We start from the raw sequence: 14,631 nt of genomic DNA, 5'->3' as shown, positions 1-14,631 counted from the left end.
ATAGAGTGTGGGCAGCTTTATTCTCGCCTTTTTGTTATTCCATATAAATTTTGTGATGTTTCCCTGTAACTCGTGTATGTCCCTAGCTCTAGCCTGTACTGGAAGTGTGTGGAATAGGTACAAGATTCTTGGTAGTAAGTTCATTTTGATAGCGTTTACTCTGCCATCCATGATATATGATACCTGGACCATTCTTCTAAGTCTTTTTTCAGTATTTTTATTAGTGCTGGGTAGTTTGTCTCATATATAGTGTCATTTGCGTTGGTCAACCAGATTCCCAAATACTTTATGGCCTGTGTCTTCCACGCAAAGTCAAAGTTTATTTTTATTAGCTTTAGTTGATCCTGAGGGAGGTTTATATTTAGGGCTTTGGATTTTTCATTATTTATTTTAAACCCTGATAATTTCTGGAACTCTGATAGGTTACTAAAGAGGTTTGGGAGTGAGGTGAATGGTTTTGAAATTGTTAACAAAATATCATCTGCAAACAATGCCAATTTGTATTCTTTTTGTTTTACCTTAATCCCCTCGATATCTGCGTTCGCCCTGATTTGGGCTGCTAACGGTTCTATCGCCAATGCGAACAATAAGGGTGACAGGGGGCAGCCTTGTCTTGTACCATTTCTGATGTGGATTTTCTCGGTCTGCATATTAATATAGGATACTTTAGCTGTGGGTTCTCCATATAGTGATGTAATAGCTTTCATAAATTTGCCTTTCACTCCAAATGCCCTAAGTGTTTCAAACATATATCCCCAATCAATGCGATCAAAAGCTTTCCCCGCGTCTAATGATAGTAGCATCGAGGGCGTTTTATTGTGCTTAGCTATCTGGATTAAGTCAATTGTTCTATGTGTATTGTACACAGCCTGTCGGCCTCGTATAAATCCTGCCTGATCTGCGTCTACCAGTTGCGGAAGATACTTATTCAATCTAGTAGCTAAGATTTTGGAAAATGTTTTGAGATCATTATTGATCAGGGATATCGGTCTGTAGCTTTTGCATTGGTTGGGGTCTTTTCCCTCTTTAGGTATTAATATTATTTTTGATTCCAGCATTGTTTGTGGGAACTGCTCCCCCTCAAGCGCTTTATTAAATATCTTTAGTAATTGGGGAAGTAATATTTGGGCTAGCTTTTTATAGAATATATTGGACAGGCCATCTGGTCCCGGGGCCTTGGAATTTTTCAACCCCTTTATTGTTTCTAGTATCTCTGTCAATGTTATTGGCTGGGATAGTGTTGTTATATCTTGCACTGTGAGTTTAGGCAAATTCAGTTTTCTGAGGAAAGCTCTCTGTTTTTCCTTGGTGGTGTTCCCTCTATCTACTTTATCTCTGTTGTATAGTTCTTTGTAAAATATGGTGAATTCATTAGCTATTTTCTGTGGATTTGTTGTACACGCCCCATCTTTTCTTCTAATGCTATGTATTCTAGATTGCATTCTATCCTTCCTCAGTCTTGTGGCCAGCATTGTGTCGGCCTTATAAGCCTTCTCGTAGAATTTTTGTTTTGTCCATGCTATGGCCTTTTTAGCTTTGTCTGTCAGTAATAGATTTAATTTCCCCCTTAGATCCCGCAATTCAGTCTCAATAGCTATACTGTGATTTGCTTTATGGGCCTCTTTAACTTTATCTTTTCTTGCATGCATGCGGTTTGTTTCTGTCTCTCCCTCTTTCTATGTGTTGCGACACTGATACGTTTTCCTCTCACCACAGCCTTATGGGCCTCCCAAAGGATATAGGGTGAGTCCACGCTACCTTCGTTTATTTGGAAGTAGTTGGTTGCCTCGTTACTTATCTCCTCTATGACCTTTGGTATTTTTAGGAGGGACTCATTTAATCTCCATGTCCCTTTACTTGGTTTCTTATGTATGTTCTCAATGAGCACTTCAACTGGACCATGGTCTGACCATGTAATAGGGTGTATTGTGGCCTTTGTAATTTTTGGGATTAGTAGAGAGTCTACAAATATGTAATCTATCCTTGTATATACTTTGTGGGGTGCGGAATAGAAAGAGAAGTCCCTTTTCTGCGGATTCATCTCCTTCCAAGCATCCCTTAAATCAAACTCTTTAAGTCCTTCTTTTAGCGTTTTTTTCTCCCCTTTTTGGGCGGCTAGAGTCTTAGCTAGAGCAGGTTTAGATCTGTCTTGTTTTTCATTTAAGGCTACATTAAAGTCTCCCGCCAAGACTATGCGGCCCGAGAGGTTGTACCCAGCAGGCGGAACAATTTTGTAAAAATATTTTCTTATTTTCATTCAGTGCATACACATTAGCTAGGGTTATTTGTGTATCTTCTATGTCCCCTGTGAGTATTAAATATCGTCCCTCTGGGTCCCTTTTTACCTTGTCACCTTAAATGGGGAGTTCCTTGCTAGGAGAATGGCCACCCCTCTCTTCTTTTCATCCTTTGCAGAAGCTGTGTATACCTGGGGGTAGAATTTGTCCCAAAACGTAGGGGTAGAGCTAGCAGTGAAGTGCGATTCTTGTAGGAATATTATGTCCCCTGACAGTCTTTTATATTCCGTCATTGCTAGCTTCCTTTTTACCACATTATTCAGTCCCTTGGTGTTATGAGATATTAGTGTTAGTGTCATTTGTATTTACCTGGGTGTGAGGTCTTCTTCTCTAGTAGATTCGTTTTCTGGTGTCCCTTAGGTGGCGGCCTAGAGGGTATTCTTGCACATCTTATAGCAATGAAAACATTTAAACATGTAAACAGCAAAAATAAAACAACATTTCTAGGATAATCCAGGTGACTAACATAGCCTGGATTTGTTTGTTCACTAATCGTGAACGGTCTTTCTCTGCGATTGCGCAGTAGCGCTAATCCCACACCCATATCTTTGGGTGTGTATAGACTGTACTGCGGTCCAAGGCGGCGGGCCTGCTCAACATGTCAACTTTTTTTTATTTTTTAACATTTAACATTCAGCATTTCTATCCCTCCCCCCCCTTTTTTTTTACTAGGATATTTAAGTAGACCTCCCACTCTAAATGCATAGAGCTATGACTTTGTGTTCAATTCTATATGGAACAAGCCTAATTCAACAACTAAAAACATACATTAACATTAATTAGTTGATTACATTAACCCTATCTTGTCTACGTCTCTCCCCCCCCTATCTTGTCTACAGCCCCCCTTCCCTCCCCAAACCCTTTTTTTATTATATATTTATTTATTTTAACTTCTTGCTTTTTGCGGACTTGCACTCGTAATTCTAACCTTCGGATTACCCGATCATCTATGGGGGGGATTGCTGGTGACCTCTTGTTATTCCTTATCTGGGTCTACTCAACACATTACAGTATAAAATTTTTGACATAGTTCCTTATATCGGGTTTTTTCGGTTCTTCTCTGCTGTAGCATGTGCTGTATAGACTTAAGAGTTCTGATGGTCCTTTAGGTTCCTTCTATGTGGAGTGGTTCCTCTGCCCACCTCTTTCCAAATGGTTCGGACTGGGGGCGGTCTGTGTTCTTCTCTGGTCATGGAGTCTGGTGGTTGCAAACCCAGTCTTTCTAGGAAGTCCACTCCCTCCTCTGGATCCCTCATGTAGGCTTGCGTTCCATTTCTGGTGGCGATAAGGCAGAATGGAAACCCCCATTTGTATCGAATTTCGTTGTCTCTCAGGAATTTAGTGATATGTTTCAGGGCCATCCTCTTCGTCAGCGTTGATGGTGCCAGATCATTGTACACATCTATCATCACATCTCCCCATTTCAGCCCTCCTTTTTCCCTTGCAAAGGTGAGAACCGCTTCTTTGGATTTGAAGTAGTGCAGCCGCACCACTACATCTCTTGCTCTATGTCCGGCTTGTGGTCTCGGTCTGAGCGCTCTATGCGCCCTGTCAAGGAGCAGTGTTGCTGGGGGCATTTCTGGGAGGAGTGTCTGTAGCCATTCCATTGTTGCTTTTTCTAGGTCTCTGACCATCTCTGGAATGTTTTTGAACCTGAGGTTGTTTCTTCTTGCCCGATTTTCTTGATCCTCCTGTTTCTCCTCCATGTCAGCCATTCTGGAGCGTAGGGCCAGGATCTCCATATCTATAGTTGTCTGGTTGTTGATGACTTCGTCCACTTTATGTTCCAACGTGTCCGTGCGCTCTCCTATGGAGCTGACCTCTGATCTTAGATCTTTAAGTGCACTTTGTAGCTCTTGGTGGAGTAAGATTTTTAGGCTGGCGTATAGATTCTCAATGTCTTTTTTAGTTGATGTTTGGTCACACACCTCAGGTTCGGGCTCGGGTTCTGCGTCTGACTGTACAGGAGATGTCGCTCTGCTTTCTGAACGGCCCGATTTGTTTCTCTCTTTTGTCTTAAAAAAGTCTTGCGAAGTCGGCTTTTTCGGAGCCATTTTGGGGATTGCTCGATCCAACTCCTCCGCTCTATGCTTATCCTGCTTCTAATATTTTGTTAAATGCTCTTATATGCCCGCCGCCTCATGGAACCAGCTTCAGACGATCATTGTGAACTGCGCTGCGCGAGCATCTCTGAGAGACATATTTGGTTTAATGACTCCTGTTTTGGGGGTTCTGTCTTGCCTGGGGAGCACCGGGCCACAACCTTTCAGCTGTATCGGTGTATTTATCTTTTATTTGGCTGTACCTTGTTTAGCTGTCGAATTGAAATAACCCAGATGAGGTGAGTGCAGACTCTAGCTGTTGCTGAGATTGTTCTCTTTGCCCTGCTCTTTCATAGCCCTACTGAGTGGGGCACTGGCAACAAAAGAAAGCTGAGCTGGTAATAGGGCTACAGCAGGCTTGTATGATAAGATGTCCTCCCTCCTCCCCCAGCTGCAGTCCTCTGTCCCCCTGATCAGCCTCTCTGGATGTCAGGAGACTCTCCCCCTCTCTGGCTGCCAGGCTTCACCTTTTATTTGCCCTGTCTTTTTCCTGGGTATAAGATGGCCGCCTCCTCTCTCTGCCCTAGCCCTGTGGCTGTCGCTAATAGGCTAATGTAAGCACCCCATGCCTGGGTTGGGGGGGGAACAGGTATTACTTGGGCCAGGCTTCCCCACTCTCCCTGCGGTCAGCTGTCCGGTCGTCTCCCGGGGAGCCTCCCCGTCTGTTATGCCACTTTGTATTATTCTCTGCGTGTGAGCCCGGCAGCCATCTTAGGTGGCGCTGCTCCTCCACGCCGGGGCTCAATCGGGACTGGATGGGTACTCTCGGCCTCGTCTCCCCTGGCCCATGGCTCTGCTCACCTCTGTGGGGCCTCCTCCTCTCCCCTCCGGGACCCCGCCGCGTCACTCACCCCCTCGGGGAAGCCGCGCTTCTCCCTGCGTGAGCCTCCGCAGCTGAGTCAAGATGGCCGCTCCGCCTTTCCCCTCGGCTCCCTCCCGAGCACCCGAGATCGTCACTGGTGAGTCTCCTACCGGCTGGTAAGCTGCTCCGGGGTCCGTCTGCTGTGCTAATTTTTTGCGGGGAAGTGGAGGGGGGGGGCAGTTTTGTCGGGGACCGCGCCGAACCTCTCAGCTCCACAGAGTCTCCTTGCCATGCACGGGCCTCAGCAGCTTCTTTTACTCACTTTATTTTCTGCTCCCTTGTTCTGTATATTTGGGGGGCTTAGCAATGTCCAATTTCTTTATTTTTTGTGTTAAAATCTCCCCCGTCTCCTGCTGTCTTATAGTGTGGTGTTTTTCATTTGTTTTGGCCAGATTAATGTTCGCTATTTCTTTGTTTGAAGTTTTGCCTGCAGGAGCTTTAGACAGACACAGCCTTTGCTGTTAGACTCCAGGCCACGCCCCCCTATGTTAGAAAATTTAATTAATAAGGTATTGTATAAAATATTGTTTTACATTCGGTATGGGGCTATTTCTTTAGGAATTAGATTGTCCTTAGAAACGTGTTACTGCGATGTAATTAAACCAAAACAGGTCAAACATCAAATGCCTGAATTGCTTTTCTCTCTGTTCTAATTATCATTACTTACTCCCTTGGTATGCAGACAAATTACTGTTCATAATGTTTATGGTTCTGATATTTATGGCTTTAATATTGTTCTAATACATTCAAACCTTTACAGTTTAATTTATTTGTTAGAATCCGACACGTTCTGACAAAAATACAACTATACAAATAGTATTAAATATATTTATTTTTGTGCTCCAACATTTTCTCTTTAGCTGTTCCAATATTTTTAAACAAGTACAAAGATGAATTCAGTAATTCAGATTTAAGATTGATAACGTTACAAGCACTTTACGTAACAAAAATAAATTAGGTATCTATCCCTTAGCTCTGGGGTTCTCAACTCCAGTCCTCCAGACATCCCAAACAGGTCAGGTTTTCAGGATATCCCTTCTTCATCACAGGTGGCTCAATCAGTGGCTTATTCTTTGACTCGAAGACTGAGCCACTGATTGAGCCACCTCTGCTGAAGCAGGGAAATCCTTAAATGCTGAACTGTCGGGAGGTTTTGAGGACTGGAGTTGAAAACGCCTGCCTTAGGTTGTAGAAAACACATGGCTGAAAAGAACTGTAGTTACTTTAAGGTGTAAGATCACTAATGTTGAATTTTGGTGAACCTGGTTTAAATCCCAGTATCAGCTCTCCTTATGGTCTTGGTCTCCCTGAACCTCAGGCTCCAAACATTGTAAAGTTGAAGGGAAATGTGCCTGTAAATGTCACATGCCACAATGCACACATTTGGAATGCTATGTAAGACAATATATCATTATTGTAACCTTAAAAAGTCATCTGAAGATGTTTCTTCTAGATGCTGACTGAACCACTGCCTTCCTCTCCAGGGCCGAAGCCACTGCAAATAGATATGGTAAAGTCACTGTCTAACCCCTGCAAACATTCTAACATTACCGATAGGGTGAGTCCATAATGTCTAAAGGAACATCAGAAAACTGAGTCAGTGTTAAACATGCAGTTTCACCATACACTGCTATAGCCACGTGCTTTAGTGATACACAGGCAAGGATCATACTGCAACCAACAAAACAGTTATTGGGTTTATCCAAGTGGTGGACATTTCTTGAATTGGAAAAACTACTGTATGGGCCATATTTACTAAGTGATGCCACCAGTGATGGATTTCCCATTAAGCCCGATAGCCTGAATTTGGGGACAGCAAATTTCCTGTTTTTCTCTATTTTGTCCCATATACAGAGGCCCCGCTCTCTTCCCCACTGATTGCCGGGGCAGAGCTTGGGACCTCTGTAAAAGTCTCTTACTTTCTCCTTCACGCGCGCCCGACTCCTTTTATAGTACCGGGGCATCAAATGACGCTGTGACATCACATGGAGAAATGTTGCCATGACAATATGATGACACATGGCGTGACATTGTCATGGAAGCGAGTCATCACGTGATGGTGCGGCGCTGCAATGGGAGGTGGCCTTGGTGGAAAAAAGGTATGTGCCTTTGGGTGGCAAAATGTTAAATCTGCCTCTGGATGCCACGCCATAAGATACCGGCTGTTGCTGAAAGAAACGTTGCAGATAATTCAATTGTGTCTTCCTGCGCAGAACAGTATCTTATCGAGCAGCACAACTTATGAAATATGGCCCAATATGGGTACGAATGGAGAGAAAAAAAACAGTTATCCTTTCTGATGTGTTCACTATGCTATAAAGATGCTGCAATTATTATCTGACATAATCAAATTATTTCCTGCGCACCATTTGAACCATTATTCATGCAAACACAACCATTAAAAGGTACAGTGTTTAATGAAGGGTACTTGAATTAAATGCTTCACTTAACAATATCATTTACTATTCTTAAGTATAGTCAAATATATATATATATATACTGTATATTTAACAAGCAAAACATTTTCTTTCAGACAAGAAATATTAATATGTAAAAGGTTTAATCAGGCAAAAAAATGATTTTATTTTTCTATTGCATTTTCATGGGTCATTAAATGTAAATCAAAGATAATTTTTAATATTTGATAATACCTTAAAATGCACAATCCACAATGCACAAAATTAAAATGCACAACATCCCCATGTTCCATGGGAAGTGTATTTGGTGCCAAGGTTTACCACATCTTAAGGCCAATTAAATGTAGTCCTTTATTAAATCTTGAGATTAATGTCCCAAAATATTTAAGCATAATCCAGTCAACTCAAGATTGTTTTTGTATCTCTTATTTTTTTAATGTGCATCTCTCAAAAGTAGCTGTTGGCCTCAACCAGAACATCAAGGCTCCTTTGTGTTTATCCAAATATGTAATTGATTCTACTGTTACACCCACCACAGATGAGAAACTGGTGCATGCACCTAATGCCCATTCACTGAAAAAGTATTTTCTCACATTTTCATTGAATCCGCCATCTTTATTTCCTCAAAATTCTTCCTCCATACAGAAGATTTGTATCCTTGAGATATTTGAAAGTCTCTATTACACTTTCTTCTTGGGTGTGCATGTTGAGCTATTTACCCAATGTCTTAAAATTTAAACAATGCATATTTGAATTACTCTTGTTCAAAATCTTTCTATTTTATGTTCTTCTGTATTTGTGGGCTCCAGTCCTGGACATAGCACTCTAGGTGGGGTCTAATCATGGTTCTGAAAGAAACACTTCTTTTAGTGTTGTCTATTATTAGTATACGCAGGGCTCGAAAAAACCCACTTGTCCACTCTCCCAGGACAAGTGTAAAAACTGGGGTGATGTGTACAGCTGAAAAACCATGGCCGCTGAAGAACCTCTTTGAAAGCAACGCTATTCAAACAATTAGGGGGTGTCAATTTGTCAAGCAGAATGGTGATTGTCAGCATTGCTTCAGAAGAGCTTCTACAGCAACAGCAGTCATTTCTGCGTTGGTTCTCATTGTGGAAGACGGATCTCCTGGAAGACTGATATACTGTCATGAATTAGGGCAGATAAGTAAAACTTTTGACTATACAGTACTTACACTCTGTTAGACTCTCCCACAGCTTTGTTCCAATATTTGGCACACTATGCAATCCTTTAAAACGATTTATAAAATAGTACAAGATATAGGCACAGAATGATATAAAAATAATGTAATATAACTATAATTGCACAACATAACCTAAATAGCAGAAAACGGAGAACCCTGTTTCCAAGGAAGCTAATGGGTAAATACACAATTTATTACAATTAGAATGAGCCTGAATTCATTACTACATGCTGAATGTTATCTAAAGAAAGTAATTATTGAGAAACAATCAAAATGCCACTCTCAAGCAAAGTGAACACAGCATGCACTGGAATAATAGTAATATTGAACAACCTAGAAAAACAAATTTACAACCAACTTTTGTGATTATAGATTTAAAGGAAATGGCAAATTACATTCTTCCCCATTAATTCCACATCTCAAAGAGAGCATAGGTTTGAATCTAACGTTGCAAATTGTTATGATGATAGATAGATATATATAGAACCATATCAGAACATGTATGTAACTATGTAACTATGTAGAACAAGTGACAACAGAAAGCCCAGGAGTCTTACACCTTTAGTACTGTATAACCAATACTAACTTTTTCCCCAATATTAGGCCTACACCCCTTACAGTATGTGATTGTAACACCCTTTTTATTCTCTATAGCATCTCTCCTTCACTCGGCAATAACACTCTTTTCTGCCACACCAACCAATATGTTATTGCTGCAACAATCAGCTTTATATTATGTACGAAAAATTATGTTTTTGTGTTATATGGAATTCTCGTGCAGTATGTCGAAGGAAATGGAGCAGGAGTAGCACTGCTTTTGATTTTTGATTGATAATTGAAAACAGAGATAAACCAGTAAAAGCTGCAACACTTTACTCAGCACCACTCCTACAGTATTTGTGCTGAAACTCTGGTTCCTGATCAATGCACTCAACCTTCTTGGTGTTGGCACTTACCATGTGCAATGTAATCATATCTCCCTAGGGTAATTTTTCAACTCTCACTAGTTAGTGGAGGCCATGAGCCAGTGAGACTAAATAATGCTTCTTTTGCTTCTTCTGTACCTCAAAAAGCTTTTACTGCCACTCAGTAACACCTTCAAACCTCCATACAGCCCATTGAGCCATTCAATATAGTAAAATTTAAAACCAGAGTCTGATCATGGATTCCAAATACAGTCTCAATCTGCTATGTACTGTATTAGGCTACTTTTGAAATCTAACAGTGTTTGGAGAAACATACAGTGGAACTGAAGCTCTTTAGGAAAAGTTGCCAAATATTTTATATTGATTTTACCGATACAGGTTGGTGACATGATGATGCAAAACGGGAACATTTAAAAGTAACATACACCCATACGTAATCCTAGACATTCAGAGAGTGAGATTGTTCAGTTATCCCTTTCTCTGCTTAGCAGTTGACTAAGACCATTCAGTGCCTGAAAAGAGTTAAGCCCTGATATGCCAAGTCTTGTCCAAGAAATTGTGTGCAACTAAAGGCTCACACACACGTACAGATTTCAGAATAATGCCGCCACATGATGTCACTGTTGTAGAAATCACTGTTCAGTATAAAGCTCTGTTCTATACATGTTAAAGAAAGGTAGAGGAAGAGAAACTGAATATTGCAATGCCTATAATTAACAGATTTTCTTTACACAAAAGCATTATGTAGCAAATTAATTGAACAATTTAAAATCTGAATTTTGTTTGCAACGAGTCACAAATAATGCCGTTTTACATTACCAATGTTCATGCCTCAAAACAGATACTAATGCAAAAAAAAATGACTGCATGAGAATTAATAGATAATAATGTGTCTGATGTAAATGCAAAAGCATATATGGTTCTAGATGCTATAGTGTATCATTTTGATGTTGGATCATGGAAAGGTGCCACAGTGCACAAAATTCAGTTTTATCGGAGACCAACATGGCTACCACACAAAAGAGAAAATATTTCTGGTAAAAATCAATAGGACATAGTCGAACAAAAAAATTAAATATGTTTTTTTTTTTTTAAATCAGGTCCATACTGTTTTTGCAAGACAATATTATTGACTATAGCAGTTAACATCAAGCTGTAGCATTAAGTGATTTAAAAGACACTCCCATGAGCAAGTTTTAATTAAAATGCATCAATCATGCTCCCGTCTTTAATGACAAAATCATACTATTTATGGAGCAGGCGAATAGGAGTTAGACTAAATATATTTTACAATACATATTTATTTGCACCTGTTTTAAACAGGTTGACAGTTGCAAGATCCATTTTAATTTCATGCACAAAGAGAAACAAGTCAGCATAAAACAGTTAGGATTAATTTAGTGTAAGTAGGTCAGGTCTAATGAGAGAGCACAGCAGCAAAGATGAAAGATGTAGCACATATAAAAGGACTGATCAGTTTGCAGAATTCCCACACATGATGAATCACCCAGTAAACAAAAAATATCTAAAGAAAATATACATATCAGATCATATCACAACAGTTCACAATCTGCACAACTGAATCTTGCTTATCTAACGTGTGTAAGTATATTTGTTTGCATGTTGTTCTATACTGTACTGTATGTGATTGTGGTAAAGCAGACAATATCATATGTAACCGAGACTAGGTAAACAGAATCAGGCAAGGGCACCACAATACAAAAGCAGGTAATATAGCAGGTTTGATTAATACACTTGTACAGCTCATACAGGTACAGCATGAAAAAAAAGAGAGATACTGTATAGTAACATTCATCTAGTGCATCAAATGAGAGACAATATACAGTATGCAGAAGTACATTAAAATGCACCTTTTTAAATGAATAAACATATACTATAGCTCATATTTATACCAGCCACAATATGCATTACATAAGAATTATGGACACCTTTTGGATATGTCAATTACATCACAATTATTTATTCATATTTTTTTTGCTTGAACTGAATCATATAATTGAATGACAACTTGATGTGTCTCTAATACTGCTTGCTACCAATAATAGACCAACACTTACAGTACTGTATGTTGTCTACATTGCATTAAAAAAAAATCACCTACAATCTGCAGTTGGCTGCCTGCTAATCCCAGCTGCACAGATTGCAATACAGGGAGATACAGTACAAGATAACCATTGGAAACACATTACCTTTTTGTGTCTGCCCTTCTTCCATGTTTTCTTCCATGGCCACCTCGTTCTCTACGAACTGCTGAGCAGACTTAATAAGACACCTAATGAGATATGTGATACAGTATACAGTGTGCTGATTGTGCAGGGGAAGCGGCAGGAGCAGTGGCTAGGCAAGTCCTGTGAGCTGAGCTGACACCCCCTCACTGCCCTGTTTTGCTTGGAGACAGCCTGTCAAGTATCATTTCATTCAAGATGATCAATTTCTCTCCGCAAAGCTTCCCATTGTATGCCAGGGTTAGCAGGTATTGCAACTGCCTTTGCTTTTCGGGGTGGGATTGTGTGTGGGGTGTCAGCAGCTGCACAAATTGAGTTTTTCTTTATGCAATAATCTAGCATCGCATGTGCAGCGCAGCACAGACACTGAGGTTTGTTTGGACGTTTGGGCTTAAAATTGGAGACAAGCCGCAGTGAGAACAGATGAGGAGGCGTCTCTCTCTCTCCCTCTCACCCCCTCTCCCACTCTCTCTACATAAAGCAGACCACCGACTGGAAATCCCCCTTATTTGCTGTCACAGTGGAAAAGCCCAAATGTCTGTGGGCTCTGTCTGCTGCAGTTGCTATTCTCCCAATTAGACCCATTACAAATGAGATGCATTGGTGGGTTATATTTTTATTTTACGAGGAAAAAGGTGTTATATATATATATATATATATATATATATACATACATACATACATACATACATACATACATACATACATACATACACACACACACACACACACCTTTATTTTATATATATATATATATATACACACACACACACACACACACACACACACTTTGCATGATTGTGGTATGATGTCATACAGTATACAGGTGTATTTATAGAATAAAAACACCTTTAACACTTTCAGTGCTTGGGGTTTGTAATGCATTGCAACAGGGTGGTGTAGTGAAAATAAAAGAATATGTTATTTGGGTTCTCAGTACACCCTGGAAACGAAGTATAGGTAAACTGCCATTTTGAGGCACACTATAATTCTGGGAGCTCAGCAGTCTGATTTAAATTGCAAATCCCAGTGTGCAGTCTGAACAGCAGTTTGTGTCTGTGCCTGAGTGACATGCTTTTCATTTTCAAATATCAAGCAACCTAGCAGCATTTCTCAGAGGCTTCCATCTAATGTCATTATAATAACCCAGATTCTTACAGCACTGAATGGGTAAAACACACAACAAGACCATTTCAATGTCAATGTTACCCTGTTGTCAGCAGACCCTGCAACATGCACATCTGCAAATAGAAAGAAACGTTTTCATCTAGTGTCAAAAACGAACTCTTCCCTGTTATGTGGTTAAGCCCACAAAAGCAATGCTTTGAAGACATGGAGCACATAAGGATAGTAAAAATGTCACAGTATAAAGCATTTATTTAATAAAACCGTTGAGATTTCACCAGGATATGGCAGGAACTACAAAAAATTCATGGAAACCGTGGGTAACATTTTTCCACAGCTGTTCTTTCATCCAACATGATGCCATTTGGTTTTATTTATCGCAGCCGGCAAAAATGCTAGCTTAATTTAAAAAAATCATGTTTCAACATTTTTCATTTTGTTGTGTACAGATGGGGTATCTTTTTCTTTAATTTTGGGCGCCGCAAGGAAACTGTGGTTGAACAGAGCTTGACCGGGGCCCAACCGCATTTTCCCTACGCCTAAAAACTGAGTACACTTATTTCCTGTAACGATTATCGGAGCGAGGGTCCCTGCTCCTGAATAGGATGCTCACTGCGTTAATCCTACCAGGCCGCACAAGTCTAGACCAGCTGCACAGAGAGAGCAGAGAGAACCGGTCCCTCTCTCTGTGTCTCCCCGCACAGCTCTTTAAAATGTCATTTTTATTTGTAATACATACAGTAGGATTGAAGCAGGAGGTCGCTGAGCTGAACTGTATTACTTTGAGGTCCGGGAACAACCCCCCCCCCCCCCGCCGCCCTTCCCAAGGTACAGGTGTCCTTATCATAAGTGCCGGTATCTCCTGCAAGTTGAAATGTCCCGGCTATTTGAGATTGCATAGCATACACATGACTATACTAATACCGTACATTCCGCTAAAAATATTTGGTGGGGAAGTACAAAAGCTGACACCTTCAAGACCTTTTGAAGGGTTCTTTACATGTTTACAGGGTTATATCTGGGTAATTAAAGGCCTTTAACCAACTTCTGACACCATTTTTTAAATTTAGTTTGTAATGTTGTGATGGCAACGCGACGCTATTTGACGTCGCAGAGCCATTTTGACTGGACTATGCAGGGGGAGATTCCACCACCGGAGAATGCAAGATAATTAAATATATAACTAAATAAGTTGTAAAAATAAATTTTAAAAAAGTCTCCTGGTTATTATTTATCAAAAGTTGGCAACCCTGATATGTCACTGGGTGTTCAACAAATGTTTCCACAGCCAAAGCTCTCCTCTCTCATTCACCTCCTATCTTTTTTTGTCATCCTATACAGAGGTCTCTAACAAAAGCACTAATGTACTGTATTTCCAAAGAAACAAAAACAACCTAATTTTTGTTAACAGATACAGAATTATTTAAGGAAATAAGTCAGATTGTTACATTA

At 40.3% G+C, this 14,631-nt stretch overlaps 1 protein-coding gene across 1 annotated transcript in view; it reads right to left on the bottom strand.

Moving 5' to 3' along the window:
* GPM6A (glycoprotein M6A) overlaps positions 1 to 12,497 on the bottom strand; it is a 195,766-nt gene extending 183,269 nt beyond the window's left edge. The window contains exon 1 of the mRNA XM_075611133.1: positions 12,019 to 12,497. Within this exon, the coding sequence (XP_075467248.1) occupies positions 12,019 to 12,055 (37 nt within the window). The 5' untranslated portion in view covers positions 12,056 to 12,497. The remainder of the gene's footprint in view (positions 1 to 12,018) is intronic.
* Between the last annotated feature and the right edge of the window lie 2,134 nt (positions 12,498 to 14,631).

This window comes from Ascaphus truei, chromosome 1, assembly GCF_040206685.1.
Source record: "Ascaphus truei isolate aAscTru1 chromosome 1, aAscTru1.hap1, whole genome shotgun sequence".
Taxonomy (NCBI): domain Eukaryota; kingdom Metazoa; phylum Chordata; class Amphibia; order Anura; family Ascaphidae; genus Ascaphus; species Ascaphus truei.
This window is presented reverse-complemented; position numbering and strand designations above follow the sequence as displayed.